Source organism: Megalops cyprinoides, chromosome 24 (assembly GCF_013368585.1).
Source record: "Megalops cyprinoides isolate fMegCyp1 chromosome 24, fMegCyp1.pri, whole genome shotgun sequence".
Lineage (NCBI taxonomy): Eukaryota > Metazoa > Chordata > Actinopteri > Elopiformes > Megalopidae > Megalops > Megalops cyprinoides.
The window spans coordinates 11088008-11111875 of record NC_050606.1 but is presented as its reverse complement, the minus strand read 5'-3'; the positions used below and the strand labels follow the sequence as shown (position 1 = coordinate 11111875).

General features: G+C 41.6%; 1 protein-coding gene across 1 annotated transcript in view; it reads left to right on the top strand.

Annotated features, from left to right (window-relative positions):
• The first annotated feature begins 7645 nt into the window (after window positions 1-7645).
• st18 (ST18 C2H2C-type zinc finger transcription factor) overlaps window positions 7646-23868 on the top strand; it is an 85461-nt gene continuing 69238 nt past the window's right edge. Inside the window, exons 1-2 of the mRNA XM_036518801.1 lie at window positions 7646-7718; window positions 9309-9468. Coding sequence (XP_036374694.1) covers window positions 7680-7718; window positions 9309-9468 — 199 coding nt within the window. The 5' untranslated portion in view covers window positions 7646-7679. The remainder of the gene's footprint in view (window positions 7719-9308; window positions 9469-23868) is intronic.

The following is a 23868-nucleotide window of genomic DNA, read 5'->3' as shown; positions in this document are numbered from 1 at the left end:
CTCCAGATTCTAACTATGAAAAACTATCAGTTTATCTAATGGGTACTTTGTATTTAGCCAGAATATCCTGCCACAGAATAAATATTGCAAACACCATGCACATTAATGCTGATGGCCAAATACAAATACATTAATTCATTCAAATAAACTGGCATGTCCATATTCATGGTTGTTATGCAGTTGAACTGTCTTGTAGATCACCTGTGAGGAAGCAGATCACCTGTAAATTCTTAGTTTGAGAGAGAGAATACGCCATTCATAAAAATAGTGCAGAGGTGCGTTCAATATCCACGACATTTAGGGAACAATGTGAACGTGTTGCTCATGGACGAGAGGTACACCCAAAACTTTTTTGCTTCATTTTCCGTCACCCTTGTGCCAAGATGGTAAAGGTGACTGTGCTGCTGTGTTGGCTTTGGTGATGGCTGCTGGTGACAGTAAGCGCTGAATCTGGATCATCGAACCTGAACAAACGGCAACAAAAAACTACAGATGGCACTGGTAGTGTTTTACAAATATAGCTACATGTCCCGCTGCCGTAGAGGTGAGTCAGCATCATGTTGTATATGACTGCATGTGCTATATTAGAAATATAGCCTGCATGTATGGTTTTAGCATATATGTCATTAAATTTTATCTGTGGTAGCTAAGTAGCTCTTATATTATTGGTAATTAGAGATCTAATTACAATTTATTTGTGATGAGATAGCTGGTAATATGAATATCAAAGAAGCTGTCAAAATAGGAGTGCTGTCCTCCTTAAGGGAAAGCACTGATGCAAGAAGATAGATGAGCTTCAGTACAGTTTCCATTTATAATACTTCAAACAACTGTTTAGTGTGTGTATTGTACTCCTAATCTTGGAGATGGCCACATATCATCTCAACAATTATTGAAAATGAGCTCATTTTAAATAAGAGAGTTCCTGCCACACTCAAGGTAGTGGAAATACAATGCAAAAATAGGTTTAGATGTCCAAACACTAATTTACAGCAATTACCTGGTGAGTGTGAGCTGTGAAGTCATTGCACCTTGACAACAAATTACTGTATAGCAGCATGAATTAAAATAAAAAAAGATAGCTCACACTCTTCCCTCTTGTTTATTGTATGTGAATATTGTAAACAGCGCAGTTTACAGAACCTCAGCAGGAGTGAGTGGAAGCACCACCGGGGTGTGAATGCTGCCATTTATCTCTCCTCCGCTAATACATAGCTAAGATCCTGTGGTAGCAATGCGATAGCACCACCACAATATCACAGCAACACTGAGAGCTTTTGTGTTGCCGAGTTCATTGTCATAACTGGATGGCCTCTGCAAAAAAAAAAAAAAAATCAAAGTAAAAAAAACAAAAAACAGCCAGACTGTATTAAAACATTTGTGTTTAGAATCTGATTTTTTTTCTGTATTATTTATTCTGCCTTAATATCATCCTGTCATTTGTTTATCCTCTGCAATGCAATTGACTATTGTGTTTTGATTTTTCTGCTCTGGTGTTGATTGCTGTTTTTGCCCTGTTTGTTTCTGCCCTCTCATCCCTTCAGCTGCCTCACATGTATTTCTTTTATATAAACATATGTATATACATATATATATACACATACATAGTCATAGACATGCATATGTATGTGAGCATATATAGTCACATTCATGTGTCCATGTCAGTATATATGTAGTCATACGCATGTGTCTACATATGTGAGCGTATCTTTCAAGAGGATGTACAGATTGCCTACCTGCACATTTAAAACTGAATTTTATCATACAATATGTATTTTATCTGCAATATGTAACATACAAATGAAATACAATCAGTCGGAAGGTCCATATCGATTCAAAATACAGCGTAATTCGTTTGAGACTGCAGGACCCCTACAGAACCCTTTGACTGTAGTGTGTGTGGTACCACTGCCTTTTGCCTCTGCTTACAGCCGTCACGTAAATATTAGAAATCTCTTGTTTTATTTTGTAATCTGGGTGCGAGCTGACAAGGTGAATAAGTACATTTAAGACAGTTTGGGTGTCTGAAAATATGCCGCGATTCAAAACTGTAACTAACAGCCTCGTGTATCCAGCTGCAGTGCGGTGCTGAAGAAATGACACCAGCTTTGGTGGGTTGTATAGCTTGTGAGATCAGCCTCTTTATGCTGCTTGCAGCTCCATTATCGCTTTGTTCGAAAGCTTGTTTACCTGCTGATAACATACACTGGTGGATTCAGGAGCACAGATCCAAAAATCTGCTGCCAGAGTCACTCAAGTCTCATTGTACTGCAGGAGCAGAAGAATAAAATGTTTACGCGGTGGGGAAATGCAAATGGTAAATGTGAAAGCAAACTATGGGACCAATAAGGGAACAGTGCAACTTTGCCAGGATTTATTTTTAGCTCTGTTGCAATGCTAGCTTAGTGGAGATGGGGGTGTACGTGTGTGTTTGTCTCTGTATGCAGTTTAGTTTCTGATTCCCAATTGATATTTTTGAATCCTTTTTGTAAAAAAAGGCAACCTAGGTGGGAAATAGATCCTCTTAAGTTTAGATTATACTAAAAAATGACAGTTGCAACCAAGACATAACCTTTAGTAGTTTTTTCTCAATATAATTAAAAGAAGTGAAGGGCATACTTTTCAGTAGTCATAATTTAAATGTAGTTCAGTACTGTAAGGTTTGGTTGTGCTTTAAATGTAGAGTCTGTAGCATTCAAGCTATTGTAAAGATAAAGGAGAATTGACATTTACAGAGACCCAAATAGATAAGGTACATTTGCTGACGGTTGGTCTTCATTTCATATCAGACTTGCTCTCTCCCTGTGTCTCAGTAAAGAAATGTTATCTTTAAAATGAAGCTAGTCTGTAGGGTAGCGTTGTGCATGGTATTGCGGGTATTAAGGCATGCATTGGCTCTCTCTGTCAGGCATACGGCATTACCGAAATGGATTGGAGCAATGGCCCAGCCACATTCTCATGTGCTGTGAAAGGGGTCGAGCCTGTGAACGTGGAGCGCTTCAGTTCAAACATGCCTTAGAAACTGAGTGTATATCCAACGCAGTAAGATTTAAACAAGGTGTGTGGCCAAAGAAAAAAGTGTGATGTACTCTTTAAAAAGCAAAACGTCTCTTGGTCAAATGTATCTTATATCTATATGAAATTAACATGTCCTGTCTCACTAATGGAATTATGATATATGACACTGTATTAGGATGTGATTTTTTTGTAGAATAATCGAAGTAATAAAACTGTAATGATTGGCTGCTAATATTCATTTTTATGACCTTTCTAAAATTTTCAATCTAAAAAAGTCTCTGCTGATGAATATTGTGTACATGGTTCAGATCAGGAGTGTGGAGGAGAGGTTAAGGCACTGAATTCCTGATCAGAGAACCTTGGATATGGATGTAAATGTGCTATGCTGGGTGGTTTAGGATTGGCTAACATGCACATTATCAGAAAGTGACTGGGACTACTTGTAGGAACGACAAGGAACTGCAGGGTAAGGAAGGGGAAAACACTGCTATCTCAGGGAGCTATCACATGTATTTTCCCTTTAGTGCAATATACTGTACAGGTATGGCTTTCTGTACATTTGAACAGTATGCATGCTCTTTTCCAGAGTCAAAATTACCCCTTGTGGGTTAAATGGTAGTAAATTTTTTCCCCTGTTTAGTGCCGTGCTGTAGAGGTGAACCCCGAGGACGGAGCAGGGGTGCGAGGCGGTGCGGTAAGAGGTTAACACTGTCATTAAGGAGAGCAGGGAAACACAAAAGGGGGAGGACCAGAGAGCAGAGGATGGACCGTGTGCAAGTGAGCGGGGCTGTCAGTGGCAGCTGTCAGTGGTTTGGAAGCAGAAGCAGACAGATTGTGTGTTCTGTTGCTACAGCCAGTTCGCCACCTGGCAGGCTTTTCCTCATTAGAACTTCTAGCTGTTTCTGTTTTCGTCTGAAGGAGGATTTTTTTTTTCCAACTTTTAAGATTTGAACAAAGATTTATTTTTTGTTTTGTTTATTTATTTACTTTTTTAACTTAAAGGCCATATATGAAATTTGTTTTTTTTAAGACACACTACAGTCAGCGCTGAAATGCTGATTTAATTTGAAGTACTGCATGCTCCATTTAAAGAAACGGAAATAAGGTTACATAAGTGTTCAAGAACCAAAAAAGTAAACCTTTGCTATGGTCTTAGATTAAATGGCCTCTCATTGTAATTACCATGGTTACACTGTTACTGCTCAGTAAAAATGAGTAAAACTGTGATACCCTCTAGTGGACAGCTTTATGTGCTTCAAACTAGATTTAACTTGAATGGTGCTGCAGCAGTATTGTTGGGTATTTGATGTTTTTTTTCTGGTCAATTGTTTTATGTGTTCACATAGCGTAAGAATTAAATTAATGTTAGTTTCTTTTCATTGATTTGATCAATGATCAGACAAAGCACCAAATCCTCTTGCATCCTAACTTGTTTTTTTTTTTTTTCTTGCATTTTTCGCCTGTGTGGTAGAACTACTCTCCTTTCCCAGATTGTGATTGACAGCTTTAAAACTCGAGCACTGAGACTTTTCAAAGCTGACAGATTGAAGCGCCCTTCTAGTTAGTCATTCCCTCAATATCACACCCAGGATCTGTCATTTCACAATTTTGTCCTGTAATTCTGCACATGTGCTGCCTTCACCACCTCACAACAGAGACTGCCATCTCACATGTTAATATAGAACAACACAATTCTAATATGACCTCAGTCGCAGAGTCTGGAGCTAGAAGGATCTGCCAGCTATCCAGATATCTGTTAGCTGGTACCAACTTCCATTTTAGACCTTTGTCTGCCTTTATTGCCTGTCCATTATCTCTCATAGGTCAGTATTGCTGTGAAGCCCCTTTTTTGATTTTATCAGCTTTGGACATCCCTTTTTTTATTATGAAAGAAAGGTCCAGTGAGTATTTCCTTGCATGTGTCTGTCTTGTAAGCTGCATGCAGTGTGGCTTTGGCACACAATGAATGTAATCATAAAGACAAGGAAATTCCCCCCCATTGTCAACCTTTGTTCAGTATTTGACGTACATAAGAAGCAACCTCCAGCTGGCACAGTGTACTCAGGCCCAACTGATTAATCAATTCTTTCTAAATGAATTCATGCGAATTACATTTTCTTTAGGGAGATGTAATAAGTGTAAACAGTAATAATTTGCAGTCATAATACCTTGTGCGATGTAGGCAGATTTTCTGGTCTTTCTTTTCCCTTGCCAAGATAACTGAGTGCAACTTACTTGCTGAAATGTTCTTTTGCGATACATGCATGAGACACTGCATCAGTTCTGGGCTTTGTGTTAAGCAAACAAACCATAAAACCCACATTATATCATAATGTTGTGGAATAATTTTGGTTTGGTCATATCTTGCATTTTGTTCTGTGACAGCATTCTGGTCACCTACATTCAGACACTATGTGTGGAATCTTCTTAACATTGTCATAATGAGCTTAATGAATAAATAAATACTACTCATTGGACTTTCACTCAACATATTTATTTTACATACTGTCAGCAGTCTATCTAGCACATCAAACGCTAACACTGCAAGGGTGGAATTTTACCTTATATCCATTTTCTGTAAGTGGTGAAGTTATATTTCTGTGAGAAAGAAGAAACCTTAGCATGTTATTCAGTATGATAGCATGTGGAGCTTTGAGCACAACATAGTTTCACAACCAATTGAAATGACATGATAAATTGAATTTGTTTAATCATTGAAAGTAAAAAATACTCATACTCATTCACTAGTTTTCATTAGGTTTCACATACTTTTTTTTCTTAAATAATTACTCAGACACAAAATTCATTTTTAAATCCTTCTTAACATATCCCTAATTTAAATGAAAAGAATATTTTTTACAATGAAAAGTTAGTATTAGTAATCCTCACATTAAGTATATGTCTGCCTATGGCTAGGCAGACTAATCTCACTGAGGAAGGTTTTCCAAGTGAGGGATGTGCTTACATGCATGTTCAGAATTTTTTTTAGTTAATTGAATAAATAATCATATTTGAACACCTTTAATGCCTTGTTTTGGTACACTTGTTTGTGTTTGGACAGTTATAACAAAGTATAGATGTAGAGCCATTATTGCGCTACTCAGATCCATTTCTAAAAAGATTTGTCAATACAGCAAGAGTAGCATGAGTAGACTGTAGACCGTTAGTCATCACAATACTAAAGACAAGACTTGACCCGATCAGTGCTTTGAAGTCAGTGGGGAAGAACATTTGCGATAGAAATGTTATTGGTGGACCAGTAGGAGGCACTGCAGTAAGTTATTCTTGAAAAGTGGAGAGTAATTTTGTTGTCACAGAATAGTATTGAAAAAATTCAGGTGATTTGACAGATTTTCTTCCTTTTTTGGTGTAGCCACTGCTTATGTTCTTGCCCCAATTTTACCACAGGGTCAGCATGAAAACTCTTAATGTCAATGCACATAAATATCATAAAATCCTTTTGGCACATTGCAGAAATGGTCAGAATATTTTTTCATTCTTAAAAGCTGCAACACGGACAAAATGTAGTGCAACAGTTTTGTTTGAAAGTCACTCTAGCACTGTATGTTGTGGGAACACCAAAACTCTAGATTTTATACTTTTTATATTTTATGTGACTATAATGCAACTTTGATCACAGTTACTAGAAACACCACTTCATAAGCTGGGTGCATTATTACATTTTGCAAGAAATGTTCTTGGAAGGTCTACATAATAGATTTGTTTAGTGCCTTTCGTGTGAATCTGTACGTACTGCAGCGCTCAAATGGAAATTTTTAGGAAAAGGCGCACAAGCGAAGAGACAGACACCGGAGGTGACACTTAATTGCTTGCCAATACAATGCAGCTAACCAGTATTACTGTGCTCTGTATAACCTTACCGCAGAAACTGGAAGTGGTCACCTAAATCTGAAACGAAGGACAAAATGTGCTCACACAGGCAGTGGGGTCTCTTGGGGTAGTGATGAAAGCATGTTTTTTTTGTGTTTTGTTGTGTGTGCTTTGCAGAGTGAGAGTTCTGCCAAAATGCCATTTTAATTCTGAATTGCGCTGCTACAACAATTGTAAATAACATACATGCTACTCTGCACCATGCAATTATTTGCAGCAGTTAATGTATTGTAAGTCTTAATGCGTGTAATTGTTTACAGCATTGACGTGAAGCTTCCTGTTGATTCAGATTACAAAAAAAAAAAAAACCATTGCCCTCTTTATCACCAGCGCAGTCCCACAAAACAAAATGCCAACAGAACTTGCTTCTCCCCTTGTCTGAAAAGAGGAAAAAACAGAGGTACACACAACTGCCAGCTGCCCAGATGAAAAAGCACACTGTCCAAGCTGGGGGGGGGGGGGGCAAGGGGCGGGGAAACTTTTTTTCTGGAAGATGATGAAGTGCACAAAAGTTGCCTGTTGTCCCTGCACACGGTGTCAGTCGGTCCCAGGCCCTGCAGGCCTCAGAGAGGCTCATGGGAGAATGACCGCAGCTCAGGACATGGGGCATTTGTTCACTGCCCTCCTCTGTGAAAAGAGTTATGCTGTGTGTTTTGAATAGACAGCGTTTTTCTTTGTGTAGTCGATCAAAACAGAGAGCAAAGTTAGTCAGCAAGTTGCATAGCTCCTGCATTCTGGTTCTTCAAGCCTGTTTTGTATGAAGTTTGACAATGTTTTACACTGTGTTTGAGCTGGCTGGGATGCTAGAGGTAGGTTCTTTTTTTTTACAAAACAAAAATATAGTAAAACAGAATTAAATCTTAGATATATTTATGTACATGTGCATATACTTTTCCTAGAAAATCTAATTGTTTAATGGTTTGGGATAGAATTCACAATAAATACAAAAATGAAGCTGTATTTATGTTGCATAGTGGTGTTACTGCATAATTTGCACTGAGATATTCTGAATAATGTGAGGCAGTTTTTTTTTTTGCAATGTGACTGAAAATCCATAAGAATATAATATTCTAAATGAAAGGCATTGTTGGCAACGCTAAATCGATTGGACCTCTCAACCTATTCAAAACTTGAATTTGACATAAGAGTCTTACCTTCATCTGACACTAGAAGTCAATTCCATTCAACGCAGAAAAGGAAACATCATGGCATAGCTAGAATATTTCTATGCTTTTATCTGATCTATTTTCTAACCACAAGATATTTCCCTGTGAATCCCTGGCACTCTTGATATTACCTGAAGGCAAACAGTAGAGATTTATACAAGTTATTTACAACAACAGCCAAGCCATTCCTCTGGAAACTAGGCTGCAGATCAAAGGATTGTTTTGATCTCTACTTAGCATATTTGTTTAACCTAGCCAGTGATTCTGAAAAGTGCACAAGCTTTTTGGTGATATGCAGAGCGTCCTTTATCCGTCTTTTTCTTGTGTTAGCTCTGGATTTAAGTACTTTCTGTATTTAGGAGACAACTGGATTTGCCAGCTTTTGAAATTTAGTTGCCCACTGCTAGCTGTCTGGCACTCAGAAATAGATAACTAGGTATACACTACAGCTAATCCTTGTGAGCCTTGTAATTGTATTTGTGGACTGTACAACACCCAATTATGACACAACGTGTTATTTTTATTTCCTTTGGGCTTAATTATAGAGGAAAATATGGTTTGTTTCATTCGTTCTTCCCCCCGAACATTTACCTTTTCACAATCTGAGCGTTTATATTATTTGCACAAGTGTGCCGTCGTCGGTGTCGAAACGGCCACAAAAGTGAAAACTGACAGTGAATTTCACAATGCATTTGATCAAACACACGAGCGCAATCAGGATGTGCTGTTCCAAAGCTGAAGAGAATGCAGATCCTCTCAATGGGAAGGGGGGAATAGGATGGAGATTACTGTGGCACTTTGACTCAGGGGGTACAGTTTAATTTAACAGAAAAAAGACAGTGTAAATAAACAGCTTGAGTAATACACTTCTCACATGATTAGATGATATGTCATGGTGTGTTGAGTATGTAGAGTACGTTTTGCTTGGTACAATATAATCATCTTTTTTTGGTAGGGGGGGAATGAGCTTCAGAAATATGGCCTTCATTTTCACACTGTAACTACTGTAATTTTAAAAAGCACACTTTGAAATGGACAGAGTATATTCAATAAATCAGTCTAAATATATTTGTTATTAATTAAACAGCAAATGGTAATATATTCCTGTTCTCCAGCGTTGCAGAGAATTCAGCCCTTGATACAGTCCGGGCAGGATGAGTGCAGGTTTATTTCGAGCCAGAGAAAAGGGGATAAACCTGGGGATGTAAGTCATGCTGGAAATGTGTTTTACAGAAAACAATGAAAGGAGCAGACAAAGCGATTGTGGCAAAGTCCTTTGGAAAATGGAAAAGCAGCTCTGGAAGGGCCAGGACCATGGAGAAGCCGGATGAGCCAGGAGAGCAGAGCAAGAAGAAGGACCCCTCCAACAGCACCAGCCAGTCCACAGGAAAAGGTAAGGGCTGAAAGAGAGTAACTAACCTCTCCGCTTCTGACCTGCAAATGTATGTATGTCTTTGATTTGATCTTACTGGTCAGCATGGCTCATGATATACACCTCGACTAGCGGAACAGTCTGTGACAAAGCTTCCCAGGTTTGTTTAAGTAACCTCCTTGTGGGGGTATAAAGGAGGTACAAATAAAGCATACACAGAGAGAAAGGAAAAGAATGTCTACCTATTTTGTGCAGTAACCTGAAAAGATATACAGTCACTTTTAAATGTTCCAGTCACAATATAATTCTAACTGATTTGGTTGGTTCCGTTCTGCAGTCGGTCTCTGCTATAGACACACAAACAGCATTGTCAGTTAAGAGAATTCCCTTTGAGGGAAACTGTGTGTCAAATGAGACGGCATTGCCAAAAAACAGACAAAGACTAAACCCAACAACAAAAACAGTCACAGGTGTCTCGGTAAAGGGAAAACAGTGGATGGCTGCCGCAGTCCCTCCAGGAAGTCTGTCTTTGTAAGCCAGACTAGAGCCTGGGCTTTTCACAGGGGCAGGCATGAGTAAGGTAGCTGAGCATGCTCCAGTCTACACTATACTCTACTCTGCTCTGCTCTGTTGTATTGTACTCTGCTCTTATCTACTCTATTCTGCTCTACTATACTCTACTATACTCTGTTTTACTCTCCTATGCTAGAATCTGCTCCACTGCAACCTATGACTGCTGTATTCACTTGGTTCTTTGGCCTAAAAATGATCCTCATTTGCACAAATTTAAAGTGTGATTTATCCTGGTAGGGTACAAACGATGGCACAGTCAGCAATGACGAAAACATTTAATGGTTGCAACTTTATCACGGCTAAATAATGCTGGTGCAGTAGTATATATGTTTTAAAACCTGCAGGGGAGTATAGTAAACTAGGACTGAAGTCGATGCTCACAAAGATACACAAGCAGTCTGGAAGTGTTTGAGAGCATGCATTTGCCAAACTCAATCCTAGGTTTAACGAGGCACTCCAGAGAAATATAATTTGACGTGTTGTTTAATGTCTAAGAAGTCTGTCTTCTTTCCCACTAATTTTAATCAGTCTTGCTAGCTCAGAACTGAAAGGCATGATGAAATTAGCAGTGTCTCATGGTAATGCAGCTATTCACAAATGTGTTGATTTGGCTTTTTTCATCAATGGGAATGATTTAATATGAGGTGGCAGCATGATCTCTAAATTGTCCATCTTGCTTTGGAGAACACTAGATTCTTTTTGAATGTATATAATGGTGCAAGAAACTTTGCACGATGTTTAAGTAGTCACTTCTCTCTCAATAGCGTCTTCTGTTACCGTTGCAGGATTTGTAGGGTGTGATTTTGAGTAGAGCGCTCTCTCCAGCGTATATTGCGGAACACATGTCACAATTTATAATGCAGTGAAGCATCTCGCACTGAGTTGAGTGTAAATATGGATAAATAGTTCCAACATACATTAGCCCTGACACATCACATGATGATCACACTAGGTTTGATTCAAAATGCTGTTTATTTTGTTTAGAAATGAATCAAATTTCACATTATTGCTTTTGGGTGGAGTGCTTGTTTCTGAACAGTTCTGGGTAACTTTAAGTGACCAGCGAACCCATTATGGGTGAGAGAGTGTAACATTTGCTTAAATTCATCACTTGTGGCTAAAGAAAATAACTTTGTGCCTTGCTTAAATCAGGGCCCAAGTAAAACTCTGCTCAGCATCTACTGTAAACACATTGTATTTGGATTGAGTTGGCCAAAGGAAAGCTCTACTCAGCACCAATTGTAAACACATTGTGGTTAGATTGAGTTGGCCTAAGGAAAGCTGTACTCAGCAGCAACGGCACACTCATTGCTGTGAGATTGAATCTGGGCCAATTCGAGGCTTTACTGAGCACCTATAGCAAATGCTCTGCTGTTATATTGAATCAGGGCCTGAGCAAAACCTTATTGAGCTCCTACTGTAAATGTGTTGTGGTTAGATTGAATCTGGGCCTAAGTAAAGCTTTATTCAGCACCAGCAGTAAACATTCTGCTGTGACTGGATCAGGGCCTAAGTAAAGCTTTACACAGCACATACTGTAAATATTGAGCTGTTTCGGTACGAGTGCTTGAATGATCTAGGAAGCTGTGGATGCATCTCTGGTATAAACAAAATAGGCATAAACAGGGGGCTTAAAGGTCTTGAAGAAATGTGTTTGAGTTGTTTTCTCTCATCTTCAACTCCACATGTTCTTCCCCTTTTAACACCCCCTCCCTCCCACTGAGTCTTTAGCACCTGCCAATGCATCTCTGTGTGTACCTGTTTATGTCTTATACCTGTTTTTCTGATGATGGCTGCTTACGTTGTGCTGAATGAAGATATTTTTCGCAGATGTATACCATATCTGTACAAGACTTCATAGGCAGAGTGATATTAAATCTGCTTTTACAATATGAGTATCATGTGTCATAGACATGGAAAGAAAAAAAAAGCCTTTTGGTGTACCCTGTCATGTATGTAAAAATATTGCTTTTTTAAATGAAGATTTCAATGGTGTATTAAATTTCAAGGACATTAAATCTAGTGATGTAAAGCTTAAAAGCAGGGCACTGGCCTGCAAGGGTGGCTATTGGCACTTGGTTTAAACTGATCATCACTGCAGACAGGAAATATAATCAAGGAACCAAACAACTTAGCTTACCTGCCACAGTTTAATTCACTTGCCATAAAGACACTGTTTTCCTTCCAAAATGAAGGTCTTTGAAATTCCCTCTGGTTGTGCATTTTGGTTAACTAGCCTAACCGCAAGGAGAATTAACTCACACTGTAACACAGTGACACAGAAATCGCACTGTCGGAGCTGTTTGCTTATACATCCAGTATGAGGATGCCGAGGAAGACGTGGGCAATGGAAGAGAGATGAGCTAACAGCTAAATTTATCTTCAGTTACTAATCTAATGACATAGCATGTAGAAGTTTGTTAGACTACTACATTAGCCTTTTGCACCATGACATGAGACATGCTGGTATGGTCCAGCAGAGGTCAGCGCATGACATTTAAGTGGAGCAGAGGCAGATGCCTGAAGTTCAGGAACACTTTTAGTTTTCCTATGAGGTTAAATGAGATGTCATCTCCAGACGTGTATCTGATGAGAATAGATGGTGGAAATAATGAAGATGTGATGATGCTAAGTCTTTTGATAGCCACATTTGACATTTGATGTTCCAGGGGGGGGGGTTTACTGAAGGAATAAAACAGAAAAAAACTTGAAGACTTATTTCATTAGTTGGTTTATTTAAGACCAATATATTAATGGTTTTATACACCAGGGTTTTTGTCAGAACAAAGTGATGCATATCTAACAGTGCAGGCTTCAGTTCCATTGGTACAGGAATGGTACCCCACATCCTTCAAGTAAGAATAACTATTGTTGGCTCTTGGTGAATTGATGTTCTCGCAGGCTAACTAATAAACTGTTACACAAAGAACTTCAGTCTGGAGCGTGGTCGAAGATGAGGTAGAAACAGGTTTTATTGATGGTCTTCAATACAGCAAGACTTCATACATGAAGGTCGGCTTCAGGTACTACACGCACTAAGTCTCACTTAGAGTCTTAAGCCTTGCACACTCGTCCTCACGCTCAGTCTGTCTCTAGTGCGGCTAGGTAATTCTCGCACCCACACCTAGATATATGTACACGACTCTGGTCCGTGCCACGTTGTTGTTGCGTTGCTTCTGTACTAAACAAAGAACAAAGAACATCTTATACCATCCCTGAGCTGTCCAGAGTGGTTAATTATAACTGTCCTTGCATCGCCTAGAGTCTGGCGCCTAATTGGAAAAACATTGCTTCTGAAGGTATCTCTAGATTGATAAGGAGTACACTCTGACCCAACTCCTCTTTGTCACAGACACTGACAAGGGAGGCAGAGTGGGAGAAAGTTCAGCCGGGTAGAGAACCCCTATATCACCTAAGAACAAAACCTTTATTATAAAAGAAGCTTCTAGGAACTGAGGTACCTTGGTTGTGCTGATCATCCCAAATGGTTAAACATGTCATGACTAACCTAATACTGAACTACAGCTACATGAGTGATTTCTACAGCTATATGAGTGCTCGAAATCATAGGCCTCACCGTTGGGACGGCCTTGTGCCACGTACACACTTTCAGTGTGCCTTGTGTGCATGATTAGTTCAACATAGCAGCATCTCTTGGAAAGTAGGCCACAGGTCACAACTCCGTGAGCGGCCTAAAAACTACACAGTCACATTATACACTGTGCATACTAATTCTACCAAACTAATCAGTCTACCAATATAATGAGCACTAAATAATCACCACTATTCTTCAGTCCCCCGTCTGATCATTCCCAAACTCATCAATGATCACAAAAAAGGAAAGTGATTATATGTGATAGATAAAGTGATTATATATATAAGCGAAGCGAATCTTATACTTCCAAGAGCATAGGCATCTTGCGTTTCTAGCATTAATAAAAGGAAAGGAAAGCTAATAGAAAAACGAAGTCTCAGTCAAGTTCAACGTCGTTGTCATCTGGGCCACACGTGCAGGTGTCATAGCTCTGCTGACCAAGCAGGTTACACCCTTAAAAAACAAACATATGCCCAAAATCAAAACAATAAAAGGTGTCACAATCTGAATGATCTGGGGTAACAATTCTCCCGCCCAAGATCCTAACCATGTCTCCCAGCTCCACTTCTGAGATGCTTTTAAGTGGGCCACTTGCTCGTAAATGTCTTGTACATATGTGGTGACATTAACAAACGCATCTGGTACATACGTGCAACATTCTTGTTTCAAAACTGCACATGTTCCGCCTTTATCTGCCAGAATAATGTCTAAGGCTATGCGGTTTTGCAACGTCATTTGACGCACTGAATGTAGCTCCTGATTTATCAGTGTCAATGCTCCTGCTGTATCATTAGCAATTTTGTCTAAGGCAAAAGCCATCTGCCTAATCTCATCTAATGCGACAGTAATACCATAAGTTGGAACTAATGAAGCAAAGAAACGTTGAGTTGGGGTAGCAACAGTTTCTGTGCTGTGGAACACGTCCCTCTTACCTCTATGCTTGATGTTAACCATACGCATAGCTGGTACTACATATGCCGTATAGCACGATCCTGACCATTCAGCAGGCAAATATGAATAAGCATGCTTCCCACAAACATACATTGTCCCATTTGGAGCGGCTTTGTCTTCAGCTCCTAAATTTGGCATTAAAACGAACAAGGATATTACAGCAAAATGTCCATGCCAATGCATCGCTTCCCATGGTCTTAAAGTAGAAAGACTATAGTTACATGAACTTCGTCCCAAAAACATACCCGTACCATTGTTTTCCCAACATAACATACCCTCAGGCGCATAACTCAATTTCACTCGCTCTGGGGGGCTTGATGGAATTGGTCGTGTATAGAAGGTCACGTTTCCCTCAAAGAAGGGGCTTTGTGTGTCATTATATGCTGTAGCATAGTCGGCTAATGTGAATGGAACTGATACGTATGGATATGTGTTAGAAGATGTTGGCAATAACCCACACACCCAACATGAATCTTGTCCCTTTGCCCTAGCATAGCTGTGTGCCATGGCTAGAAATGTGTTATCCCTGTGCGTATCATGATGACTGTCATAATGTGCTTGAACTTTCAAAAACAACACAAACACCACAACAAACCACATATTCATCATAGATGTTATCACACAGAATGTCAATATATCAGTTCATAGATGATCTTGAACGATGTTCCCGAAGATTCTGTCGTCGTCCCTCAGGCACTCTCGATGACAAACGAGGCGATGTCGCAGCTCAGGAGGAGGGTCACTCGATCCACAGGTTGATCCAGGCCAGCTCCTGTAACCTCTGACTGCCCAGGACTCAGAACCCTGAAAGATACACAAACACACAAACACACAGGAAAACGACCAACACATCATAGCCGTAATGACATTTTAAGCGTCCTAGCTAACTGTCAATTCCAGTAATTCCACTACTTTCCCCCGTCTGGCCCTCCAGCAGGGTCGTAACACAATGAGAAGTATTAACATGAAACAGCATGAAACATGTCATTTCATGTTTTCTTCGTCTTTAGGTAACCCCTGGAACATACTGCCTCCAGTTCTACCCTCCGACTCTTCCCATAGCGCTGCTGTTGTACTCTCCCTATTCTTTTGGGGGCTCAGCTAATTTACAATGACTTGCATGAATCCATTTCTGCTTCCCCTGCACCTTGACTGCAGCGTCTGTCACCAATAACACCTGATAGGGTCCCTCCCATTTCGCTTCCAATGGTAACCTTTGGGGCTTGTGAACCATGACCCATTGACCAGGTACTAAAGAATGTCCCCCGTCAGGTGGCTGTTTCCACGCCTCCACCACCTGCTGGGCAGCTGTTCGAACTGCTTCAGTCAATTCAGTGCAATAAGAAATCAAGGCATCTGATGTCAAGTGTATGTCAGCCTTGCGCATGTCAATTGTTCCTGGTAAAGACATAGGCCTTCCAGTGATGATCTCAAAGGGGCTCAGTCCCGTTTCCTTGTTGTGTGTCGCTCTCATGCTACACAGAACCGCAGGTAGGGCCTCGAGCCATGAAATTCCATCCTGATGTTTTTTCGCCAGCCTCTCTTTCAGCGTCCTGTTCATTCGCTCCACTTGTCCAGAGGATTGTGGATGATGCGGACAATGAAGAGACCACTGGATCTCCAGCATTCGACAAACCTCCGCACAAACAGCTCCTGTAAAGTGCGTTCCTTGGTCTGAATCGATCTGATCCGGCAATCCCCATCGAGGGATTATGTCTTTCACCAATGTTTTCGCCGTGTGTGTTGCAGTGCCTCTCCTAGTGGGATACGCTTCCACCCACCTGGAAAATTTATCCACAATCACCAGTACATCTCGATAACCCTTGCAAGGTGGTAGTGAAATATAATCCACCTGTAGATGTCGAAACGGTCCCGGTGGTGCCAATGTCCTTTTGGCAGGCACTTTGATTCTCCTGTCGTCGTTGTTCTTCTGACAGGTGACACACCCTAGCACCGTTTGTCTCGCAACACTTGCAAAGTTTGAATTCCACCATGTTTGTGAAAATCGATATCTCATCTTATCTACTCCCACATGTCCTAGGGAGTGAATCTGAGTCGCCAGATATGGTAAGAGACTGGATGGAGCCACTATCTTCGTGCCATGTCGCCACAGGCAGTCATCATGGAGTTTCGCTCCGTGCTCAATCCATCCCCATTTTTCTTCCCTACTGGCATTCTGTTGCATTTCCTTGACATCCGTCAATCGTTCACTGTTCTGACACACTGCCAGGTGTGATCTAGGAGTGTCAGCTTCAGTGTCTTCATCTTGGTCTTCACTTTGTTCTCCCCCCTCCATCCATGCAGCCCTTTTCGCAGCTTCGTCAGCTAAGGCATTGCCTTTCGCTTCCATGGTACTCTGTCTCGTGTGCGCTTTGACCTTCAACACTGCCACTTCTTTTGGCAGCTGGATTGCATCCATGAGCTCCTTAACCAATTGACCATTTTTGACAGGTGTTCCTTTAGCTGTCATGTATCCTCTTTGTCTCCACAACAGGCCAAAGTCATGTGCAATCCCAAAAGCATATCTTGAATCAGTGTATATGTTTGCTGTTTTGTCCTTTGCTATTTTGCACGCTTCTATCAAGGCCTTCAATTCTGCTTGTTGTGCTGACGTTCCAGGTGCCATTGAGCCTCTCTTCAGAATGTCATGCTCAGTCGTCACTGCCCATCCTGCATGCCTTACTCCATCCTCCACTGTCGAAGATCCATCAGTGAACAGCACCAACTCCGGATTGTGGAGAGGTGTCTCCCTGAGGTGTTGATCTTGCTCCAAGGTGACGACAATGTCTTCACAGACGTGGTCATCTTCCTCAATTTCAACAGCGCTCATCATTGTAGATGGGTTGGAGACTGTTGCCTTCTGAATGACAATGTTCGGGGCTTCCAATACTGCTTGCCAATTGCCCCACCGGCTCGCTGAGACCTGTGTCGCACGTCTCATTGTCAGCAGAGTGTGAACAGCGTGGGGGCACTTCACAAACAGCTTCTGATCTAGAACCAGACTGGCCACTGATTGAATTGCCAGGAAGACTGCTTGAACAGCCCTCAAGCATGGTCCAAAACCCAGAGCCACGTTGTCCAGCTTCGCAGAGTAGTACCCTACTGGCCTTTGCAGTCCGCCATGCTCTTGCGTCAAAACAGCAGACATATATCCATCCCTCTCATTCACATGTAGAGTGAATGGCATTTCCGTATTCGGGATGCCCAGCGCAGGTGATTCGCATAATGCTTTCTTCAAAGTTTCAAATGCTTCCTTTTGGTTCTCATCCAATTGTATGAGCTCTTTTGATTCCCGTCGACCTTTCAGCATTTCAGTCAACGGTTGGGCAATTTCAGTGTAGGACTCCACCCAGGCCCTATTGAAATTGCAGAGGCCCAGGAAGGACCGAAGTTCCTTCACTGTTGTTGGTTCAGGAGTGTTCCGAATTGCGACTGTTCGATCTTGTGTGATTTCCCTCTTCCCTTGTGAGATCTTTTGTCCAAGATACACCACTGCTTGCTGTGCAATCTGTGCTTTTTCCAAACTTGCTTTGTGTCCTTTCCCATACAGGTAATCCAAGAGGGCCGCCACATCTTTGTCGTGTTCTTCTTCCGTCACTGACGCAATCAAGATGTCGTCCACATACTGAATCACTTCAGACGTGATTGACGGCACGTCCTCTGAGGTCAAATGTCTTCGTAGAGCTTGGTGGTACAAAGTGGGGCTGTTGTGCAGGCCCTGAGGCAGCCGTTCCCACTTGTATTGTTGCCCATCTACTGTGAAGGCCAGCCAGTCTTGCGATTCAGGAGACAATTTCACTGTCCAATACGCATTCACCATGTCAATCACAGTGAACCATTGATGTTCCGGCTTCAGCGTATTGAAGATCATGGACGGATCTGCCACAAGCGGTGTCAGCTTGTCAATGGTCTCATTCGCCTTCCGATAATCGACAGTCAGTCTCCACGTGCCATTGGCTTTCTTCACAGGCCATACAGGGCTGTTGGATGCACTTTGAGTCTTCTTCAAGATGCCCTGTTTTTCAAGCTCATTGACGATTGGCCTTATCCCTGCTATTGCTTCTCTGCTGATGGGGTATTGTCGTGTGCATGGAGGCGGTTTCCCAGTAAGTGTGACAGGTTCCATATCCAGGAGGCCACAGTCGTTCTTGCCCTGTGCCCAGATTGGATGCTGTGCCAATTCTGGCTTCTGCAGTTTTCTCAAATTCCATGTCACTTTTCCTTCCGAGAAGGTCAGACTGGAGTTCAGTTGCAGCAATACATCCATTCCCAGTAATGGTTGCGTCACCTTTCCAACCCACAGACTGACGATGATCTCTGCCGGTCCCACTGTCACTGATAGGGGTTGTGTCTGTCTTAATAGGAACCTTTCTCCTCCAGCACCACAAGCTATTTGTGTCTTGTTTGTCACAGGTAATGCACATCCATTCAAATGTGAAGCGGGTATCACAGTCAATTCAGCTCCCGTGTCCAAAAGGAAATCAATTTCAATTATCCGATTAATTGTTGCACACACATGAAGTCCGTCGTTCCGTTGTTCAATTGCCGCTGCGAGGGGTTGCATGGAGGGGGCTACTCGTTTCCCGAAATTAGGTCCAGGAGTTCTTTCTTTTTGTCTCCACTCAAGTTCTTGAATCTCTGCATCAAGTTGTCTTCAGCATCCTTATGCTGTGGACCGTTGCCTTTTCGGTTTCCCGTGCGGCATTCTCTAGCCCAATGTCCGTACTTCCCACACTTCCTGCAGGCTCCTGTCTTGCCCTTCTGATTCTTCTGCTTCTGTGCAGCCACATTGCGGATCTTGCATTCAAGATCTGTTTCCACTCTTCTTGCTGCTGTCACCAGGTCTTCAAATGTTGTGCGGTTATCTTCCCATCCAGGCGTGCTCAACTTGACCGCCTTCCGCACTTCAGGTAACAGGCCTTGCATGAATGTTGCCTTCAGTGGGCCATTCGCATTCCCTCCGATGTTCCGTTCATTGAGGCCTTCTATTCCAGAATGTCTCAGGAACAGCTTGGAAAACCGGTCTGAGTAGTCATCAATTGCTTCTCCGGCTTTCTGGATGCAGGCAGCAATTTTTCCCCAATCTGTTGTTGCTCTTGTAGCTCGTTGGATCCACAGACGAATTGCTTCCCAGGCATTACCCAAATTCTGTCTATCATCTCCCAATGCTGTTTCAACTTCATGAGTCACTCTAGTGATTTCAGCAGTGTTAAGCACTGTACACAGTAACTGAAGGCCATCACTGGGATGCAGGCGATAGATGTGACGCAAACGCTCAATTGTTGTCCAAGTCTCCATCCCTGCCTTGCGTGGATGCTGCAGGCCTTTGGACCACTTATCAATTTCTTCTGGCTTGCATGCTTTGTGAGCGTAGATCATCTGATCCCCGTGCCTTTTCACCACTAGGGGCCTTAAGCGCCTTTCACTGTTGGGCTCAGAATCATCTGCAACAACCGTGCTTTCCTCGTCATCATCACTAGAGGCGCCCATTGCCATTGCTCTGAATGCATATCGTCTTTCAAACTGAACTGCTTCCTCCATTTCCGCATACGGGTAGACACTGTAGGGAGGAGCAGTGGGGCAGGCGTGAGCTCCCCTTTCAACTGTAGCTCCGCCCCTGCAGTAGGGCTCCTGCTCCTTCCCATTTTCTCTCAGTCTGCCTCTGAGCTCCGACAGCTCCTCTTCTAGCCTCTTGCATTTCACATTCTTTTCTCTTATCTCCTCAGCCAACGCCCTGACATTTTCTTTCTCGTGACTCAATTGCCTCTCAGACTCCGAAATTACTTGCTTTTCGTATCTTTTCCGCAATTGACCCAACACCACCAAAGTTAATGGCACTCTTTCTTTTTCAGGCACACGTTGCGACTTTCCCCAAGCTTTCTTAACATCATCAATTGGCCACACACCACCAGATTCAAGCTCAATCCCATACTTTTGCTCAATCTCTTTTTCAACTTGTTCCAATTTAAAAGTGGACCGCAAATACGCCGTACTCATTGCCACCATTGTCTCAAAATCAACATCGGGCGCAGCTCTCCCACCCTTCTCAGTAGTAGGAATCTGCTCCGTTTTGTCAGCACCAGGTTCAGAGTTTCCCTGAGCACCCGCCATTATCATTAATCTCAGGCTGTTGTCACACCAGTGCTAGTTCTCTCACTAGGAAAACTCAGATGTCTTTTACACACTACTCTCCTCCTCCCGGAGAGTTTCACTCCGTCGGTTGTTTGAATAGAGCTCTTTATCCAAACACCGTAAACCACAAGATATATACACACACACTCACTCGCTCACTGTCGACAGTACAAAAACACATAAAACAAATAAAACACATCAACGTCTAGACAGCTCTTCCGTTCCCTGACGGGCTTCTACAGATCTATTTCAAACTGTAGGAATATCGCGATCTTCCGTGACAAGGCACGTGCATCCACGAATTCAAGCGTACACATACAAATGCCAATTTTCCACCAGTGTACCCTTACTCGTAGGATATCCGCTATAGCGCTCTCCCAAAGGAGCTATGCATTTAACCGGTCACTACAGACTCTTTTTCTCTGCAGTCAAGGTGCACCACACACTTTGCAGTTTGCAAATTTTCTTTCACCCTCGTGTACACATCAAACATACAATGATTACAGCTCTCTCATTGTAGGCACGTATCTTCACAGTTCTTTGTCTAACTGTTAGCCTTTACTTATAGTGTTACATGTACTCTGTAAATGTCTCGGTTCTTTCTGGAACCCAGCAAGGTAAGGAAAGGGGCTCACCAATTGTTAGAGAAGATCAACAGATGTTGAAAGCGCGCAAGTGTCTTCTCTTCACTTTCTGGCAGGATCTCTCCTTTTCCTCGTGGATCCGAGTCACGGCACCAAGTTGTTGGCTCTTGGTGAATTGATGTTCTCGCAGGCTAACTAATAAACTGTTACACAAAGAACTTCAGTCTGGAGCGTGGTCGAAGATGAGGTAGAAACAGGTTTTATTGATGGTCTTCAATACAGCAAGACTTCATACATGAAGGTCGGCTTCAGGTACTACACGCACTAAGTCTCACTTAGAGTCTTAAGCCTTGCACACTCGTCCTCACGCTCAGTCTGTCTCTAGTGCGGCTAGGTAATTCTCGCACCCACACCTAGATATATGTACACGACTCTGGTCCGTGCCACGTTGTTGTTGCGTTGCTTCTGTACTAAACAAAGAACAAAGAACATCTTATACCATCCCTGAGCTGTCCAGAGTGGTTAATTATAACTGTCCTTGCATCGCCTAGAGTCTGGCGCCTAATTGGAAAAACATTGCTTCTGAAGGTATCTCTAGATTGATAAGGAGTACACTCTGACCCAACTCCTCTTTGTCACAGACACTGACAAGGGAGGCAGAGTGGGAGAAAGTTCAGCCGGGTAGAGAACCCCTATATCACCTAAGAACAAAACCTTTATTATAAAAGAAGCTTCTAGGAACTGAGGTACCTTGGTTGTGCTGATCATCCCAAATGGTTAAACATGTCATGACTAACCTAATACTGAACTACAGCTACATGAGTGATTTCTACAGCTATATGAGTGCTCGAAATCATAGGCCTCACCGTTGGGACGGCCTTGTGCCACGTACACACTTTCAGTGTGCCTTGTGTGCATGATTAGTTCAACATAGCAGCATCTCTTGGAAAGTAGGCCACAGGTCACAACTCCGTGAGCGGCCTAAAAACTACACAGTCACATTATACACTGTGCATACTAATTCTACCAAACTAATCAGTCTACCAATATAATGAGCACTAAATAATCACCACTATTCTTCACTATAAAGATAGCAGCATTCTGTCATTTAAAACATTTCTGTCATTTAAAACATGCTGTCAACACTCATTAAGACTGTAAGGAGTTGAGAAATAAAAGGACTGAGATGTGATCTCAAGTCATGATAAATGCTGTACAATGTCTTTATACAATGTATTTTAACAGGTTATTATTTATATAATGGCCATGTTTTAGCTTTAGTAAATGGTTTATCTTTTTTTTGATAGGTGGGTGTAGCCTAAATCTACTTATAAGGTATATGCCTATTTTTGAGGAGAAAAAAATCTAATGAAACCGGTGAGTGCTGCATTCTAGTGCCTTTTGGGAGAGTAAGATTGACATTAAAATGAAATTTTAAATCCTCATAAGTTTTTTGTTCACCTTTTCTATGATGTAAAAGTTATGAACTGAAAAACAAGAGCAGAACAGTGATTGTACATTTCGTAAGTGGGGACAACTTTGCATGAAAGCTACCTAACCTATAAGAGCTAGAAATGCAGTTACATATTTGTGTAGTAATGACTATGGGACCTTCTCCACATGTGGAGCACTGTAACATTTCACATGTCATCGGAAAAAATTCAAATTATTGAGATATTTCATGGTTGTTGTGCACAATGTAATATTACACGCTTACATTACAAGCACTCTGTATCTCTCATTTTGTAAAGGACAGCATGCTGCACCCACTCGCAGTAGCAGCTGACATCTTTGGTCTCTGAGATGTAAATGCTTGGCTTTAAACCAAAATTGCACGTCCTTCATCCACTAAATTGACAGAGATTGTCAGACAGCGTTTAGCTCATTTTCTGAAATGAGCAAACCATCTGAAACAGTCCTGTAGGCTGGCAGTGGTTTGCAAAGCTCATGTATGTGCTTGCTGTGGTGCTTCTCTCTGTCACCCTTCGTTCAGTGGTGCAGAATAAAGACAAGGAGGTGGCATTTAACTTGGGTCAAAAAAATATGCACAGTTCCTAAAAAGGAGGCAGCATGTGGTGTAAATTACTGTGGCCTGTGCTGACCGCAGGTGAAATACAGTTTTTACCCTTTTGTCATCAGGTAGAATGTCCTGGCAACATGTGTTTGGTCTTGTGAAACTTGCTACTTTCTGAAAATTGTTTTAGAAGTATCCCCATGCTTTCAGTATTCATGTGACCTCATTAAAGCAGGAGCTAAAATGTAAATGTGTCTCAGTGACTCATATGTATTAAATGCATTTTAATCAGTTTATTTTTTAATTGTGCTTTATTTTTTATTTTTGATGTCTTCAGCAAGTGTAATTTCATGGACAGTATTGATATTAATTTTTTTTTTACATTCCTAAAATAATGAATTTAGCAGGTTCCTATCAAATAGCAATATGCCATTCCTCACTGTGGGCCTTGAGTAGCATATGAAAACCTTGCACAGCATGTTCAAACATGAGAGACACAAATGTGCATTCACATATTCCCTGGGAGTTCCAATGTCTATATTCTCAGTGTATTGTTTGACTACTTTGTGTTT